Source organism: Hypanus sabinus, chromosome 6 (assembly GCF_030144855.1).
Source record: "Hypanus sabinus isolate sHypSab1 chromosome 6, sHypSab1.hap1, whole genome shotgun sequence".
Taxonomy (NCBI): domain Eukaryota; kingdom Metazoa; phylum Chordata; class Chondrichthyes; order Myliobatiformes; family Dasyatidae; genus Hypanus; species Hypanus sabinus.
Genome location: NC_082711.1, coordinates 116,351,253 through 116,371,604, shown reverse-complemented (window position 1 = coordinate 116,371,604; position 20,352 = coordinate 116,351,253). Strand labels below are relative to the sequence as shown.

At 40.3% G+C, this 20,352-nt stretch overlaps 1 protein-coding gene across 1 annotated transcript in view; it reads right to left on the bottom strand.

The window, feature by feature from the left end:
• sycp1 (synaptonemal complex protein 1) overlaps positions 1-20,352 on the bottom strand; it is a 223,131-nt gene that overhangs the window by 193,801 nt on the left and 8,978 nt on the right. Inside the window, exons 2-3 of the mRNA XM_059971481.1 lie at positions 15,584-15,725; positions 11,816-11,900 (exon numbers count right to left, since the gene is read on the bottom strand). Coding sequence (XP_059827464.1) covers positions 11,816-11,900; positions 15,584-15,715 — 217 coding nt within the window. The 5' untranslated portion in view covers positions 15,716-15,725. The remainder of the gene's footprint in view (positions 1-11,815; positions 11,901-15,583; positions 15,726-20,352) is intronic.

Here is a 20,352-nt window from a genome sequence, read left to right as displayed (position 1 = left end):
TTCCATGTTTTTGACCCAGCGACAATGAAGGAATGGCGACATGTTTCCAAGTCAGGATTGTGAGTGACTTGGAGGGGGATTTCCAAGTGGTGGTGTTCCCAGGTATCTGCTGTTCTCGTTCTTCTAGATGGTAGTGGTCATGAGTCTGGAAGATGCTGCCTTAGGAACTTTGGTGTGCTGTTGCAGTGCATCTTGTAGATAATACATTACCTACTGCAACTGTTCATCAATGATGGAGGGATTGAATGCTTGTGGAAGGGGTACCAATCAAGTGAGCTGCCTTGTACTGGATGGTGTCAAACTTCTTGAGGGTTGATGGAGCTGCACTCATCCAGGTGAGTGGTGAGTATTCCATTACACACCTGATCTGAGCCTTGTAGATGGTGGACAGGTTTTGGGGGTGAGTTACACACTGCAGGATTCCTAGCCTTTGACCTGCTCTGCTAGCCATGGTGTTTATATGGCTAGACCAGTTCAGTTTTCCTGTCAATATTAATCTATTGTACACTTTTATATTTATGAGTTCTTCCCAGACCAGCTATCCACAATAATTTTGAGAAAAAAGTTAAAAGTAACATTTCCAAACTTGGGATGGAATGCCAGCTCTAAGGTCAAACCTGAGTTAAACAAGTTTGGTGAAGAGGTACAGTAAAGGATTAGCAAAATGAGTATATTATTGATAAATATGATCCACCACAATTCTATAAACTAAAAGGCATATTATTAGCTGAATGGTGATAAGTGCAGAAAATGAGATGTATAACAAACTCAATCATTTTTGAAAGCAAGTATTCAAGTGGTGCAAACATTTGGGAAAGCAAATAGTACGTTAGCCTTCATTTTAAGATAACATGATTCCCAAATCAAACATGCTTTGCTGCAGTTGAATAGGGCCTTGGCAAGACCTCATAAGGAGATTTTTGTGCAGTTTCAGACTCCTTACTCAACGATTTGCTTTAGAGGGGTGCAACAAAGCTTACTACTGATTCCTGAGATAGCAAGATTGACATACGAGGAGAAAAAGGGTTTGTTAGGCATAGATCTTCTTTCAGGAATTATAGGAGGAGCATACATAGAATATAGAACAATACAATGAAGTGCAGGCCCTTTGGCCCATGACATTGTGCCAACCTTTTAAGCTACTCCAAGATTAACCTAAGCCTTCCATCCCACATGCAGCAGCCTTCCATTTTTGCATTACCCATGTGCACATCTAAAAGTCTCTTAAATGTCCCCAATATATCTGCTTCTAGCATCACCCTGGTAATGCATTCCATGTACTTACCATTCAGTGTGTAAAAAACCTACATTGACATCCCCCATGATACTTTCCTCCAAACACTTTAAAATTATACCCTCTGGTATTAGCTATTACCAACTTGGGAAAAAGGCACTGGTTGTCCACTTTATCTAGGCCTCATATCTTATACTCCTCTATCAAGTCATCACTAATCCTCCTCCACTCTGAACAGAAAAGCTCTAGTTCACTCAACTTTTCTTCATAAGACATGATCTCTACTATCTTGGTGAATCTCCTCTTCACCCTCTCAAAAGTTTCCACATAACAAGACAACCAGAACTGAACAATACTCCAAATGTCGTACAACCAAAGCTTTATAGGGCTGCAGGGGTTCCATTTCCTCTGGTTCTCCAGGCAGCGGAGAGAAATGAACTCGGGTTACCGGTTAGCACAACACTTTACAGAACCAATAACCCGGGTTCAATTCTCTCCGCTACCTGTAAGGAGTTTTTACATTCTCCCTGTGACTGACTGTATGGGTTTCCTCTGGTTCTCCAGTTTCTTCGCACATTTCAAAGACATACCAGTTGGTAGGTTAATTAGTCATTGTAAATTGTCCTGTGATTAGACTAGAATTGCTGGGCAGTGTGGTTAAAAAGGATGAAAGGGCCTATTCTGTGCTGTATGTCAGTAAATCAATAAATAAACAAACATTACCTCATGGCTGTTGAACTCAATCCCCTGACTAATGGGGCCCAACACACCATACTCCTTCCTAACAACCCTATCAACTTGCATGGTATCTTTGAGGGATCTACAATTGAGGACCCCATCTACAAATGCATCTGCAGAGCAAACAGCATTATGAAGGACCCCATGCACCCTTCATACAAACTCTTCTCCCTCCTGCCATTCGGAAAAAGGCATCAAAGCATTCCGGCTCTCACAACCAGACTATATAACAGTTCCTTCCCCCAAACTATCATTCATATCAATACCCAGAGTCTGGACTGACACCAACTTACTGCCTTCTACTGTACCTATTGTCTTGTTTATTATTTATTGTAATGCCTGTACTGTTTTGTGCACTTCATGCAATCCTGGGTAGGTCAGTAGTCTAGTGCAGTTTTTTGTGTTGTTTTATGTAGTTCAGTGTAGTTTTTGTATTGTTTCATTTAGCACCATGATCCTGAAAAAAACGTCTCATTTTTAGTGTGAACTGTACCGGCAGTTATGGTGGAAATGACAATAAAAAGCATCTTGACTTGACTTATTCTGGGAATGAAAGAGTTTATATATGAGGATTGTTTGATGGCTCTGAGCCTGTACTCGCTAGAGTTTAGAAGAATAAGGGAGGATCTCGATGAAACCTATTGAATATTGAAGGGCCTAGATAGAGCGAACATAGAGAGGATATTTCCTAGAGCAGGGGACTCTAGGACCAGAGGACAGAGCCTCAGAATACAAGGACATCCCAATAGAATTGAGATGTGGAGGAATTTCTTTCACCAGAGGCAGTGAATCTGTGGAACTCATTGCCACAGACAGCTGTGGAAGCCAAATCATTGGGCATATTTAAAGTAGAGCTTGACAGTTTAAAGGGAGAAAGCTGGAGAATGGATTTGAAAGGAAAAAAAAAGTCATAATGAAGTGGCAGAACAGACTCAATGGGCTGAATGGCATAATTCTGCTCCTACCTCTGTCTTACAATCTTACATAGCACTTCACACTTTTTCAGATTGAGCTCCATCTGCTGCCACTTCTCATCACAGCTCAGTATCTTATCAATGCCCCATTGTAACCCATGTCAAACTTCTACACTATCCACAACTTTTGTGTCATCTCAGACTTACTAACCTGTCCTTCCAAGTTATTTATAAAATCACAAAGAGCAGACCAGGCCTCTCTGGAACATCACTTGTTATGGAACTCCAGTCAGTATATGATCTATCTACTACTACTCTCAAGCCAATTCTGAACCTTTCACCTGCCAAAGAATTCCTTGGTTGATTTGTTCAAGTTCAAGTTTATTGTTATGTGACTGAACATGTATACAACGAAACAAAACAAACACAAGAAAATCTGCAGATGCTGAAAATCCAAAACACACACTAAATGCTGGAGGAACTCAGCAGGCCAGGTGTGGCCTCCTGTATATTGGTGAAGCTCAATGTGGATTTAGAGACCACTTTGTCGAGTATCTTTGCTCCACCCACCACAAAAAGTGGGATTTCCTGATGACCACTCATTTCAATTCTACTTCCCATTCCCTTTACAACATGTGCTTAAGGAAGTAGCCCAAGAAATAGTGGATGCATTACTGATAATTTTTCAAAACTCCTTAGATTCTGGATTAGTTCCTGAGGATTGGAGGGTGGCTAATGTAACCCCACTTTTTAAAAAAGGGAGAGAGAACTGGGGAATTATAGACCGGTTAGTCTGACATCGGTGGTGGGGAAAATGCTAGAGTCGGTTATCAAAGATGTGATAACAGCATATTTGGAAAGAGGTGAAATCATCCGACAAAGTCAGCATGGATTTATGAAAGGAAAATCATGTCTGATGAATCTTATAGAATTTTTTGAAGATGTAACTAGTAGAGTGGATGGGGAGAGCCAGTGGATGTGGTATATTTAGATTTTCAAAAGGCTTTTGACAAGGTCCCACACAGGAGATTAGTGTGCAAACGTAGAGCACACGGTATTGGGGGTATGGTATTGATTTGGATAGAGAATTGGTTGGCAGAGAGGAAGCAAAGAGTGGGGGTAAATGGGACCTTTTCAGAATGGCAGGCAGTGACTAGTTGGGTACCGCAAGGCTCAGTGTTGAGACCCCAGTTGTTTATAATATATATTAATGATTTAGACGAGGGAATTAAATGCAGCATCTCCAAGTTTGCAGATGACACGAAGCTAGGCGGCAGTGTTAGCTGTGAGGAGGATGCTAAGAGGATGCAGGGTGACTTGGATAGGTTAGGTGAGTGGGCAAATTCATGGCAGATGCAATTTAATGTGGATAAATATGAGGTTAACCACTTTGGTTGCAAGAACAGGAAAACAGATTATTATCTGAATGGTGGCCGATTAGGAAAAGGGGAGGTGCGACGAGACCTGGGTGTCATTGTACACCAGTCATTGAAGGTTGGCATGCAGATACAGCAGGCAGTGAAAAAAGCAAAAGGTATGTTGGCATTCATAGCAAAAGGATTTAAGTATAGGAGCAGGGAGGTTCTACTGCAGTTGTACAAGGCCTTGGTGAGACCGCACCTAGAATATTGCGTGCAGTTTTGGTCCCCTAATCTGAGGAAAGACATTCTTGCCATAGAGGGAGTACAGAGAAGGTTCACCAGATCAATTCCTGGTATGGCAGGACTTTCATATGAAGAAAGACTGAATCGACTAGGCTTATACTCACTGGAATTTAGAAGATTGAGGGGGGATCTTATTGAAACGTATAAAATTCTAAAGGGATTGGACAGGCTAGATGCAGGAAAATTGTTTCCGATGTTGGGGAAGTCCAGAACGAGGGGTCACAGTTTAAGGATAAAGCGGAAGCCTTTTAGGACCGAGATGAGGAAAAACTTCTTCACACAGAGAGTGGTGAATCTGTGGAATTCTCTGCCACAGTAAACAGTTGAGGCTGGTTCATTGGCTATATTTAAGAGGAAGTTAGATATGGCCCTTGTGGCTAAAGGGTTCAGGGGATATGGAGAGAAAGCAGGTACAGGGTTCTGAGTTGGATGATCAGCCATGATCATACTGAATGGTGGTGCAGGCTCGAAGGGCCAAATGGCCTACTCCTGCACCTATTTTCTATGTTTCTATGTGAATCCATGGTTTCCTCTACTGCCACGATGAGGCCACACTCAGCTTAGAGGAACAACACCTTATATTTTGTCTGGATAGCCTTTAACCTGATGTCATGAACATCGATTTCTCGAACATAGTAATTTGCGCCCCCCCCCCCCCCCTTCACCATTCCCATTTCTCAAAGGCTTTACTGCCAGGCTTACGTCCTGATCTTCCTATACCCTTCCCTTTTGTCTCCTTTTGTCTGCAGGTGCACTGAAGCTGATGAATTTTATCATCAATATCTACTTATACTGAGGTGCAGCTCATATGTGGAAATTGGTCAAATGCTTCTATAGTTCTCATTTATGGATATTTACAATTTGTCAGGGGTGTGTAGAGGGACCAGACTGGTAGAGGAAATTTGTTTTGCAGAGCTTGAATGTAGAGTAACATACTGAACAAAAATATATGGCAGAAGCTGTGGAATTTGCATAAATGTCAGGACATAAACAGAAAGATGGTACATCAATTAATAGACTGGATGCATTTGATACATATAAAAAAAACTCACTGAGAGCAAGCATGCAGGCTCAGCAAGCAAGCAAGCAGTTTAGCTTCACTCTAAGACTTTTAGTGTAAAGGGACAATGATTTTTCATTACATTATACAAGGCCCTTCATGAGACTATACTTGGGAGTAATGTGTGCAGTTTTGTTCTCCTAATTAAAGAAAGGATAAAGAGATAATATAGCAAAAGTTCACATGACTATTTCCCATGGTGGAGATCTACTATTTATGGAGAGATTAAGTCAGCTAGATATATATTTAGTATGTCGTAGAATTAGAGGATCAAATTGAAACTTCCAAAATTCTAACAAACCTAAAAGAGTTGGATATAGAAAGAATGTTTTCCCTGGTTGAGAGGGGTTGTAAGAATAGATTACAAAGCAAGAGATTCAGAACTGAAAAGACAATAAATTACTTCACTCAAAGGATGATGAAATGATGGAATTCATCACCACAGAGGGCTGAGGAAGCTATGTCACTGAATATTTTTCAGGAGATTAAAATTTCTAAACACAAATCACATCAAAGAGAATGGGAAGAGAGTGGGAAGATGGTATTGAGCCAATTAGCCATGTTTGTACTGAATGGTGGAGCAGGCCTGATGCAGCAAATGACCCAGATAGCTCATATTTGCTATGTTTCTATATTTTTTTCTATTTGATCATACTCTTTTGAGTACACAAAATAAAAATCACTAAAGCAAACAGAAACACATGAGGCTCTGCAGATGTTGGAAATCTACAGCAACACACACATAATGCTGGAGGAATTCAGCAAGTCAAGCACTATCATTGGAGGCTGAGACATTTCATGTCAAGATAATTCATCAGAACATAATTCAATGGAAATGCAGAAATTTAATCACAATGCTTACACAAATACACCACCGATCTTTGTGTATCCTTTTAATGCCCAATTTAATGGTTCTCCATCAAAGCACTTTTCCAATGACTGCTGCACAAGTAGTCTTCAGTTGAGAGCTTCAGTCTGAAATAAAGGTCTTCAGAGAGCATGCCTCAATATACAGGTCAGTTTTATGCCACTCTATTCTGGTCTAAGCTGTGGCAATTTGGGGTGCCTGGAGAAGCACTGCCAAAGGGCCAGAGAGGTGAATCTGAAAGCAGTTGTGCCATGTGAAGACAGGTGTTTCAAGTCAGAGGACAAAGAAGATAACAGATGCTGGAATCCAAAATGAAAACAGAATGCTATAAGAGCTTAGCGGGCAAGCAGCACTTATGGAACCAAAAGGCATAGTTCAATATTCCAAGTCGACCCTGCAATAGAACCAAGAGAGAATAGGAAAGATAGCCGGCATGTGAAAGTGTGGGGGATGGGATAGACACAGGATGAAAATTGGGAGGGGATATTGGTAGATGGAATTAGACTGGGAGACAGGGGGTTGGGACAGAGGCTAATACTGTAGGTAGTAGATAGAACCAGTGAGAGGGAATGATGGACAAATGGAATCAGGTGGAGTACGGGATGGAAGGATGAAAAAAAGATGAAAACTAGGTGAACAGATAAGTGTATGTAGAAGAGTGTTAGTGCTGAGGGTTACCTGAAAGTGCATATGTCAATTTTCGTATCTTCAGATTTTAAACTACCCAAGCAGAATAGGTGTTGTTCCTACAATCTGCAATTTGTGGCATTTTATAACTACTACAAGGCTATGTGCTTAGCCCCCTGCTCCATTCACTTTTTACTTATTAGTGTGAGGCTAAGTATACATCCAATGCTATATTTAAGTTTGCTGATGATACCATTGTCATTGGCTGAATCAAAGGTGGTGATGAACCAGCATAGAGGAGGGAGATTCAAAATCTGGCTGAGTGATGCCACAACAACAACAACCTCTCACTCAATGTCAGCAAGACCAGGGAACTGATAATTGACTTTAGGAGAAAGAAACTGGAAGTCCATGAGCCAGTTCTCACTAGGAGATCAGAGATGAAGAGGGTCAGAAACTTTAAATTCCATGTTGTTATCATTTCAAAGGATCTTTCCTGGACCTAGTATGTAAATGCTATTACGAAGTAAGCACACAGTGTCTCTACTTTCTTATAAGTTTGTGAAGATCCAGCATGCCATCTAAAACTTTGATAAACTTCTATAGATGTGTAGTGGAGACTATATTGACTGGTTGTATCTCAGTCTGGTATGGAAACACTAATTACCTTGAATGGAAAAGCCTACAAAAAGTAATGGATATGGACCAGACCATTATGAATAAACCCCTCCACACCACTGAGCACATCTACATGGAGTGCTGTCGCAGCAAAGCAGCATTCATCATCAAGGACCATCCAGGCCATACTCTCTTTTCATTGCTGCCATCAGGAAAAAGGTACAGGAGCCTTAGGACCCAGCTATCAGGTTCAAGAAGTTATTACCCCACAACTTTCAGGCTCTAACTGGAGGAGATAACTTTACTCACATTCCCTACGCAGAACTGTTCCCACAACCTATGGACTCTTCATGCTCTCAATATTTATTATTAGTATTATTAACATTGATGGTGTATTTTTTTTCTCAGCTCGCGCTGGTAAATCCTGAGGTACAGGCATAGCCAAGCACCCTCATTTCTCAATTGATAGGAACTTTCAGACTATTCTAGTGGTGTTTAGCATTGTAGATTTCTGGAGATTTACATCAATATTTCTGTGTAGACCTATTTTTAATGCTATTGTGTAGCGACTTTCGGATGATACGTGTAGATATTGTTATTGGGACAATGTATACCCTGTTCATGTTCTGTAATATTTCAATTTCCACTTTTAACTCAGCATATTTCCAGTGTTTTTCACTTATTGATCACTGTATGTTATGTGTGTTTAGAATGGCTATATATTAAGTTGTTCTTGTTTGTTTATCCTTTATAATTTATCCATTCGGTTACTATGGATGGCCCTATCTGTAATAATGGATCAGTTGTAATATAACTTGTAAGATTTTTTTTCTTTTTGTATTTGCTGTCTGCTGTCTTTTGCACACTGATTGTTTGTCTGTCTTGGCGGGGGTGGAATTTTATTGATTCTATTGTGATTCTTCTATTTACTGTGAATGTCCACAAGAAAATTAATCTCAGCGTTGTATATGGTGACATATATGTAATTTGATAATAAATTTCCTTTAATCTTTAAATTTGCATTGTTGATACAGCAGAATATGGATCAATGGGAAATTATAAGCAGAGAAATGATAGATGATTTTAATTCAGAAGAATGAAAGGAGATCTTAGAGAAGCATATAAAATTATGAAAAGGATAGATAAAATAGAGGCAGGAAAGTTGTTTCCACTGATAGGTGAAACTAAAACTAGGGGACATAGCTTCAAGATGCAAGGGAGTAGATTTAGGACAGAGATGAGGAGGAACTGCTTTTCCCAGAGAGTGGTAAATATATTTAAGACAAGGTTGGATAAATTTTTGTATAATAGTGGAATTAAGAGTTATGGACAAAAGGCAGGTGGGTGGAGATAAGTCCATGACCAGATCAGCCATGATTTTATTGAATGACGGAGCAGGCTTGATGGGCCAGATGGCCTACTCCTGCTCCAATTTCTTATGTTCTTACATGAGATATTGCATTTTGGGAGGTCAAAAGTAAGAGGATACATTACTGTAAATGGCAGCGCCCTGGAGAGCATCGAGGTACAGATCCATAGCTCCCTGAAAGTGATAGCACAAGTGGATAGTATGGTAAAGGTGATCATCATCAATCAGGCATCAAGTATTAAAAAAAGTGGTCATTTTGCAGCTGAATAAAACTTCGTTTAGGTCATATTTGGAATAATATGTGCAATTCTGGTTGCCAAAATAAAGGATAGATATGGAGACTTTGGAGAAAGAAGTTCCCCAGCAGACTTGGTGCAGGGTTTTAACTCAAAATATTGACAATTCCTTTCCTCCTCTAGATGCTGCTCGACCTGATGAGTCCAACAATAGGTTGCAGATTGCTTCAAATTCCAACATCTGCAATCTCGTATGTCTTCACCAGAATTTGGCGGGAATTAAAGAGTAGTTTTTATAATGAGAGGTTGGACACATTTGGATTATTTTCTCTAGAGCATCAGAAGCTAAGAGGTGACCTGACAGAAATATATAAAATTATGAAAGACATTTGTAAGGTAGTAAATCAGAGTCCTTTTCCCAAGGTGAAAATATCAAATACAAAAGGGCATTGTTCCAAGATGAGAGGGGGAATGTTTAACAAAGATCTATGAGACAAGTCTTTTTTCATGCAGAGTACCTGGTATGCACTGCCAAGGTAACTGGTAGAAGCAGATGTAATAGCAATGTTTAAAAGGTATTTAGATAGGTATGTGAACAGCTGGGAAAAAGTAATACAAACAACGGCAGACAAATAGAATTAGAACAATTAGCATCATCGTCAGCATAGACATTATAGGATAAAAGGCCTGTTTATGTGCTATTCTATACTATGCTTCTTTAAAAATGGGGATAATTCATATCAGGCCTAAGGGAGTTAGCTAGCGAAACATGCTCTAGTGTATCTAGCATTTCCTCCTTCCAGTTACAGATCTATTCCAGATTATCTGCATTTCCCTTAACCTCTCCAGCCTCAAACTTCTACCTGGTGAATACTTTACAAATTCTTTCCCATCTAAATCCCTCACACTCATGATCTACAATCACCGTTGACTTATTATCCCTCTTAACTTCATTCCCCTGCCTTCTTTAGCACTTGCTATTATCTGCTGTAATATTTGATTTCCTTCAGCAAAAAAGAAAAATGCATTTGTAGATATCCTCCAATACATTTGAATGTCTGCCACAATTAAGCAGCTACCAATATTATGTATGAGCTGTGAATTGTGGAATCAGGCAAGGTTAAAATTTCTATTAAGCATCAACATTCTAGAGATAAAGAAATTGGCAATGACTTCCATCACAACTTCTTCTCACTACTTCTTAATTATCTACCCAGAACTTCTTCCATAACCAATCCTTTACAAATTTTCTATTAATACCTCCAGAGCAGTAACCAATGAGCAGGCTGCACAATGTCCTGAAACATTCAAATTGTTAAGGCACAGAATCAATTTATCACCCACTACATCTTCCCTTCAAGAGGCACAGTTACCATTCAGTGACATTGGTCTGATGATAAAACATAATCCCTGAACTTGCTTATAGCCAATGAATTATTTGAGGTGCAAAAGCTGCATGCAGCAATTAAGCAAATAAGCAGTCAGCACAATGTCATTATTTTACAACGCAATGAACAGGTACTGTATGGGTTAATTGCAAACTGCAACCACTATGTTTATTTTCAAGATTTATTCAATTTAAATTCTATGTCTAACTCAATTCACTTTTGAGCAATAATATACACCAAATCAAAAGGTTGCTGGTAAAAACCAAAGGCGGCCAAAATGTATGATGAGGTGGAAAGATGGCCATCAATATGCAGTGTAGTCCTCAAGGAAATGATAGAGAAAGATCCTCAAGACTAATGGGTACATCAAATTTTAATGTTATCAAATATTGCTAACTAATCTATTCCATAACTCCATAACTTTTATTGCTGAGAAGGCATGCATTCCAGCTGAAACATTATCATGCTACAAATTATCTTGAAACTACCCTGGAGTTCAATGACAAAGCTCTGCATTGTATCAGACATTTGCACAATATAACTGAGTTTCAGAACATTTAACTTCAAAGAATATTGCTTAAAACTACTGCAATATAACCTAGCTGCAAGATAAGTGAATTGTGACATATAGGATAAACTACTGGTTCTGCTTATCAGTCCTCATAATATATGTTCATTCATCATACAAATGTTAATGATTACTTTGTTTCAGTCCATGAAATTCCACAGAATAAATGAGGAAAGAATTACATGAAGGGTCAAATTGTGGAAATTGTTAAAGTTAAGAACTTGAAAGAAATACAGAGAAAATGAATTTGTAATATATTCTATGTACAGGATTAACATTAATAAGTTCTTCTGGTATCCCTTCTAATTCACTCCTAGACAGACATATTCATATCCACATAAACATGAAACACAATTAGAAGCTAATAGTGGGATCTTTTGGAGTCAGAATTCTAAAATTGACTGCTTCTATTACATATGCAAAAGAAAAGCTTGTATTTGTTATAATGCAAACCTAAGAAGGAGAACGCCATTAAAGTCAAAGACAACAAAGAACTCCAATCTAAAATGCAGTTGCTACTAATAGTTTTACCTTGGTTTCCAGCTTTAGATAACTTAGGTGCACTCGCCATTAAGAAGTCAACATCAATTTCATCTTCATGGCAACCATTAGAATTCTAAAGTAGTAAAATGTTTTCACTATTATTATTTGAATAAAATTTATTATTTATTAAATAATATTAGTATTTATTATTCCAAAATATGCTCAGTTACACTTCAAATTCAAAGCAATGTTTGCTCAGTTTCAAATCCTTGCCAGTACTAAAGAATGATTAAACCACTGAAAATCAGTGGATTTATTCAGACTTTGATAAATCTCCCCATTTATCATATAAGGTTGCATGAACTTTATTCTAGAATTAAACAAATCTTAATTTTCTATGGTTTGTACTCCAAATGCATCTATTTCTGAAGTACAATGCAGAAAACAGGCAAAGAGCAAATGCACTGGAGCAATGTCACTTATATGGTTCATGTACTTCTTATAACAGGTGAAACAAGCAGTGTGACCGCAGTTCATGGAACTACAGTATTCTATTTACCTTTTAACATGCATTGGAGCAGTACGCTGTGCAAGATGCTGGTGAGATTGCATTTGGAGTGTGCATGCAGTTCTGGTTGCCTAGCTATAGGAAGAATGTCATTAAGCAGGAAAAATTCACAAGAATGTTGCCAGGACTGGATGATATAAGGTTTTGAGACTGAATAGATTGGGGCTGTTCTCCCTGAGCACAGGAAAAGTACTCAGAATCAGAATTAATGATAATGGCATATGTGGTGAAATACATTAACTTTGTGGCAGAGTACAATCCAAATCAAGATAATAGAGAAAAAACACTGTGAATTATAGTAAGTGTATATAAATAAAAGTTAAATTAAGTTAAATCGGATGGCAGAGGGGAAGCTATTCCAGAATAACTTTGAGTAACTTTGTGTCTGCCTTCAGGATTCTGTTCCTCCATCCTGATGGTAGCAATGAGAAGAGGACATGTCCTGGGTGGTAGGGGTCCTTAATGATGGACACCACCTTTTTGAGGCACTGTTTCTTAAAGATGTCCTAGATACAACTGAGGCTAGTGCCCACGATGCAGGAGTTGACTAGTTTTACAACTCTCTGTCACTTACTTTGATCCCGTGCAGTAGCCCATTCCCTCCCATACCAGACAGTAATGCAACTGTCTTTGTTCAAATAGTTCCTTCTCACTTAAATTGATTGCATCTCAGAAATCTTCTGCCACTTTGACAGTCTGCAATTCTTAGATCCCAGATGGTTCATTTCACCACAGCTATGCAATATCTTTATCTCCAGGAATGCATGAGTGTCCTTTGCTTCTTTCTGAACAGAAGCTCAATCAGCCCCCTAGTCCACCACTCTTCTTCAATGGCTGCACTTATTCTCCTTTAACTCCATTCACTTCCTCCAACTTTCCATGTTGCCACATGAACTCAGGAGTCTAAGCTCTACACGTATTTTTTTGGGAATGCAAACAATAGTCACTGTTGCAGTCTTAGCAACACACACAAAATGCTGGAGGAACTCAGAAGGCCAAGCATCATCTATGGAAAAAAGGTTCGATGTTTTGGGCTGAAACCCTCAGGCAAGACTGCAGGAAAAAACCTGAAGAGTAAATTTAAAAGGTGGGGGAAGGGGAGAAAGAACCACCAGATGATAGGAGAAACCTGGAGGGGAAGGAATGAAATAAAGATCTGGGAATTTGATTGGTGAAAGAGACAGAAAGCCATGGAAGAAAGGAAAAGGGGGAAGGTGCACCAGAGGGAGGTGATGGGCAGGCATGGAGATAGGGTGAGGGAGGGAAAAGGGGATAGGAAATGCAGAAGGGGAGGGGTTGGGGGTACATTACTGCAAGTTTGAGAAATTGATGTTCATGCCATCAGTTTGGAGGCTACCCAAGCGAAATACAAAGTGTTGTTTCTCCAACCTAAGAAGCTCATCTTGACCCAGTGCACACCACCAGAACAAACATAGAGTGACTTCAAATGAAGAAAATCGATGTCCTTGAGTGTCCCATTCAGAGTTCTGACCTTAAACTGATCAAACATCTCTGGCAACACCTCAAGTATACTCTCCATTGCTGCTCACCAACTAACCTGGCAAAGCTTGAGCAATTTTGCAAAGTGAAATGGGCAAATATTGCTCCATTATGTTGTGCAAAGATAATAGAGACATCCAAAAAGACTACAGGATTCAGTCCTACTAAGTATTGAGTAAAGGGGGATGAATACTTTTGAACTGCTGACATTTCAGTTTTTGAACTTCTAGTTTTTCATGCTTTACAATTTCCCCTATTTTGTTTTGGGCTCTTCAGTGGAAAGAAAAGAGCAAGTGATTCACAAATAAAAATTCTTTGTTAGATTGATCAAAATGTTTGGTTGTAATATTCATTTATGTGAACAAAGGGTTGGGGTTGAATACTTTTACAAAGGTGTTGTTCTTCCAACCTAAGTGCGGCTTCATCACATATCCATGGCAATGAAATGGGAACAGGAAGTAGAATTAAAATGGGTGGCCACTGGGAGATCTCATTTGTTCCAGCAAACGGAGCGTAGCTGCTAGGCAAAGCAGTCTCCCAATCTACATTGGATATCACCAATGTACAGGAGGCCACACCAGGAGCACCAAACACAGTAATTGACCCCAACAGACACATAGGTGAAGTGTCTCCTCACCTGGAAGGACTGTTTAGGGCCCTGGATGGTAGTGAGGGAGGAGGCGTAGGGGCAGGTGTAGCACGTCCCACTTGCAAGGATGTGCCAGGAGGGATATCAGTGGGGAGGGACGAATGGACATGGGAGTCATGTAGGGAGCAGTCTCTGCGGAAAGCAGAAAGTGAGTGGGGGAGGGGGAAGAGATGTGCTTGGTGGTGGTGGGATCCTGATGGAGGTGGCGAAAGTTTTGGAGATTTATGTGCTGGATGCAGAGGCTGGTGGGGGTGGTAGGTAAGGACAAGAGGAACCGTATCCCTGGTAGGGGGGATGGGGTAAGAGCAGACATGTATGAAATGGAAGAGATGCAGCTCAGGGCAGCATTGATAGTGATGGAAAGGAAGCCCCTTTGAAAAAGGAGGACATTGCCTTCATTCTAGAATGAAAAGCCTCATCCTGAGAGCAGATGTGACGGAGTTGGAGGAATTGGGCAGTCTTACTCAGGATCCTGTATTTATCAATCCATTGAAAAATGTGATGACTGCACAAATTCTACTTTCAATTCATTGCCAACTGCCAGACATAGGATAGTTTAGTGATCAAGATCCATTAAAAACCCACATTTTACAAATTACATTTCCCCTATTTCCCATTCAACTACTCCCACTTCCTTCCAGAGACAAAGATAAGCGTTCTTCCTGCCAAGTAGATTTCACACTCATTTGTGTAACTTCTGCCACCGTCAAAGGATTTACATTACAAAACACACCTTCATCTTATACTAATCAGAATTATTTATTACCTGAACAACAACACACACAAAATGCTGGTAGAACACAGCAGGCAAGGCAGCACCCATAGGGAGAAGCGATGTCAACATTTCGGGCCAAGACCCTTCGTCAGGACTGATTAATTACTTGGTTTTCTTTTGTCTCCACCAACACCCAATTTGCAGAAAGTAGACCATTTACCTATAGCAAGGTGTCAATCTGCAACATTGTTTTCCAATACATTAGAAATGAGCTGTACGTGTCTGTATTTATGTATTTACTTAAAAAGTATTTTTATTCATAAACAAAAAAGTAAATTAAGTACCATGGTTGGATATAGGATATAAATCTTGATTTTCTCATACCTGCATGAAAAGGTTTTGATTTGCCACTTCTTGTGGTCTAACTGCAGAAACGGGGCCATAGTTCACTCTTGGAGGAATAAACAATTTGAAAGGATTATCCTTTATACCCTCGCCAACCACTTTGGGTTCCATTACTTAATATCTGTAAAACAAAATTCAACAGCTTTCAAATTTTAGGAAACTATAACAATGAAATTTAAAAGCTGATTTCCAATTTAGGAGAGTGTAGGGGAGATCTAATAAGAGGTATACAAAATTATGAGGAGCAGAGATAGGGGAAACACAAGCAAGCTTTTTCCACTGAGGTTGGGTGAGACTAAACGCGAGGTTATGGGTTAAGATTGACTACCACCCAGTGGTATTGGCACCAATCAGCATTAAGTTCTTTGAACAGCTGGTAATCGTACACATCAAAAACTCCATTCCTGCTACACTGGACACTCACCAATACCCTTACCAACAGAACCGCTCTACGACAGATGCCATAGCATCTGTCATGCACTTGGCCCAGAAACACATCTAGAAAATAAGGACATTTAAGTCAGGATGCTGTTTCTGGATTTCATTTTGGTATTTAATACTTTTGTCCCACAGAATTAAGTGAACAAACTCCTCAGTCTAAATTCACCACTGGGCAACTGGGTGTTGAACTTCTTAACCAACAGACCTCAGATAGTCAGTATCAACACTGCTCATCCTTTCCCATCATCTTCAACAGGGCTGTGTGCTGAACCCACTGCTGTACACTCTGCTCACATATAAATGCATGTCCAAACACTAATCAGTAATCACATTGTCAAGTTCTCTGATGACACAACAGTGGTGCGGTTCATCACCAACAATGATGAGACAGCCTCTACAGAGAGGAGATAATAGACAATAGACAATAGGTGCAGAAGTAGACCATTCGGCCCCTCGAGTCTGCACCGCCATTCTGAGATCATGGCTGATCATTCACTATCAATACCCAGTCCCTGCCTTGTCCCCATATCCCTTGATTCCCCTATCCATCAGATATCTATCCAGCTCCTTCTTGAAAGCATCCAGAGAATTGGCCTCCACCGTCGTCCGAGGCAGTGCATTCCACACCTCCACAACTCTCTGGGAGAAGAAGCTCTTCCTCAACTCTGTTTTAAATAACTGACCTCTTATTCTCAATCCATGCCCTCTGGTACTGGACTCTCCCAACATCTGGAACATATTTCCTGCCTCAATCCTATCAAATCCTTTAATTATCTTAAACGTTTCAATCAGATCCCCTCTCAATCTCCTCAATTCCAGCGTGTACAAGCCCAATCTCTCCAATCTCTCTGCGTAAGACAGCCCTGCCATCCCAGGAATCAACCTAGTGAATCTACGCTGCACTTCCTCTATTGCCAGAATGTCCTTCCTTAAACCTGGAGACCAAAACTGTACACAATATTCCAGGTGTGGTCTCACCAGGGCCCTGTACAAATGCAAAAGAACATCTTTGCTCTTGTATTCAATTCCCCTTGTAACAAAGGCCAACATTCCATTTGCCCTCTTCACTGCCTGTTGCACTTGCTCATTCACCTTCATTGACTGGTGAACTAGGACTCCTAGGTCTCTTTGCATTTCTCCCTTACCTAACTCAACACCGTTCAGACAATACTCTGCCCTCTTGTTCCAGCTTCCAAAGTGGATAACTTCACATATATTCACATTGAATGACATCTGCCAAGTATCTGCCCACTCACCCAGTCTATCCAAGTCTCCCTGTATTCTCCTAACGTCCTCTTCGCATGTCACACTGCCACCCAGTTTAGTATCATCAGCAAACTTGCTGATATAGTTTTCAATACCCTCATCTAAATTATTGACATAAATCGTAAAGAGCTGTGGTCCCAATACAGAGCCCTGTGGTACCCTACTAGTCACCTCCAGCCAGTCTGAGAAACACCCATTCACTGCTACCCTTTGCTTTCTATCTGCCAACCAGTTTTCTATCCATGTTGAAACCCTGCCCCCAATGCCATGAGCTCTGATTTTACTCACCAATCTCCTATGTGGCACCTTATCGAATGCCTTCTGGAAGAGTTTGAAGCCTGGTGCCAAGTAAATAACCTCGTCCTCAATGTCAACAAGACAAAGGAGATGGTTATTGACTTCAGGAGATCTCGCACCACTCTTTATGTTGATGGCACAACAGTGGAAACTTTAAGTAGTTTCAAACACATCTTGCACAAACACTCATTGTCCTTGAACATATCCTATATGATCAAGAATGCCCACCAATACCTCTACTTTCTGAGGAGGCTGAAAAAAGCTAGAATATGCACATAAAAACTCACATCCTTCTACAGATGAGCAGCAAAAAATTCCTAACACGCTGCATCATTGCATGGCATGGTGGCCAGGAAGTCTCTGCACAACAGGTAGTCGGAACTGCCCAATGCATCACCGGCAGCAGCCTGCCTATACCCCACCACCCCCCAACAACATATATACAGAAAGGTGCCGGAAAAAGGCCAGCAATATCATGAAGGATCCCACCCAACCAGCTCATTTATTATTTGTTCCATCCCCATCGGGGAGATGGCTACATAGTATCCATGCTAGGACCATCAGACTGAAAAATAGCTACTTTCCCCAAGCAGTAAGGCTAATCAACACGTCCAGCCATTAACCTACCTCACCACACCCTCACCACCACTACTTTATAATTTTCTGCCTGAGAAACCTCATGTACAGACAATCCTATACCTAGCATCACTTTATGTACATACAATCAATCTACAACATGCAAATAGGATATGTCATAGATTTATATTTACTGTGTTTTTATTGTTGTGTTCCTTATCTTATTTTGTGTGCTGCATTGGATCCAGAGTAACAATTATTTTGTCCCTCTTTACCCTTTTGTACTGAAAATTATATAAAAACTTGTATTTTGAACAGGCAGTAATTTCAGCATAATGCTTCTCTGAGTGAACAATCCTCAATACGAGCTTTAAAGATGAGCTTTTTTGTCATGTGTACATCAAAACATCAAAAACACAATTTTTCATCAACGGCCAACATAATCCGAGGATTGTGCTGGAGCAGCCCACGAGTACCAGCATGCCTCCAGTGCAAACAGCACGCCTACAGCTCACTAGTCTTAACAGTACATCTTTGGAATGTGGGAGGAAACTGTAGAGCCGGGGGAAACCATGTGGTCATGGGGAGAACATACAAACTCTTTGCAGATAGCGGTGGGAATCGAACCCTGATTTGTGATCGCTGGTGCTTTTTGGTATCTAATAAAATGTATGAGATCAATTCTATCCCTGTAAGTTTTAAAGTAGTGTTGGTAAGGTAATAAACAGTAAAAAAAATTGCTAATACTTTAGGGAAGGGGGGGGATAGGTCAGGATACATCATGGCTGCATAGGAAGTCCAGGACATCAAAGTGACCTAAGGCAAGTACGTTGCCAAATGTTTGTCTTTAAATATTCATTTTATTGTCAAAGTATGAGTGTACAATACAACTCTGATATTTGTCTTCTCCAGATATTCATAAAATTGAGAAAAACCTTGAGGGTAATTGAAAGAAGACATTAACCATTCCCCCGGCACAAAAAGGAAAAAGAAACAAAACTTGCACAAAAGAACTAATAGATCGTCCACACGGAAAATGGCAGCTGGAACACCAAACCCCAAACTTCCTCCCTCATACAAAAACTAACAGATTGCCCACCTAGGAAACAGCAACCAGAACATCAAAAACCCCAACCCCTCCCTTGCAAAACAAACAGCAACAACATCTCCCTCTCCCTCGCAAAAAGAACTACACCAAAACCTCAACCCTCTCTCCCACATACAAAATCCAACAGATCGCCCGCACAGAAAAACCAACAAAAACATCAGACTCCAAATCCCCAACCGCTCCCTCACACAAAAAACACATCACCCACCCGGAACCCCAGTCTGCCAATCAGCAACAAGAAAAAAAACACAGAAAGCTGTATACAGTCCAATAATAACATAAATCTCAGAATTTTGAAAACATCCTCTTGTCAAAAATCGAGGCGAGCTCAAATGTAGTCCTTCTACAAAGAGCAACCAGCATGCCACCAACCAGGGGCCTTCCAAATGCCATCAACCCATGGCATCCAATGAGAACAACCTCTGCGTTTTCCTCGATGGCTCAAACTTCTTTGAAGCTTCAAAATAGAGTCAATCATAGTTCCGTACTCCATCTCTGGTCTTCTGCATGAAGTAGCCTAAGCTCGTGGTCCTCTCTGGGGACAGCAGAATACCAGATCACTCAATCCAACTCCAAACTGCATATGTCATGGCTTCCAATAGTCAACAAAATACAATCAAGACAAAAAGAACAAGCAGAAGGCATAGAAAAAGTGAAATAACTGAAGAGATTGACAATCTGAAAGATGTCGCTTAAGGAATCATTGTTTGTTGTTACCATCTTGACCAGAAGTTTAGAAGTACCTTCACTCTGCCCACCACAAAAGCAGGATCTCCCAGTGGCTAGCTATTTTAATTCAACTTCCCATTCCCATTCTGACATGCCTCCTCTACTGCCTTGATGTAGCCAAATTCAGGGTGCAGGAGCAGCCCCTCATAATCCTCTAACCTGACTGCATGAACATCAATTTATTTAACTTCTGATAATTTCTACCCCTACCATTTCTCTCTTTCTCCATTCCTCATTCTGGGTTACTCTCATCCCCTTCTTCTCTCCTCACCTGCCCATCACCTCCCTCAGGTTCCCTTCATGTTTCCCCTTCTTCCATGGTGCAATGTCC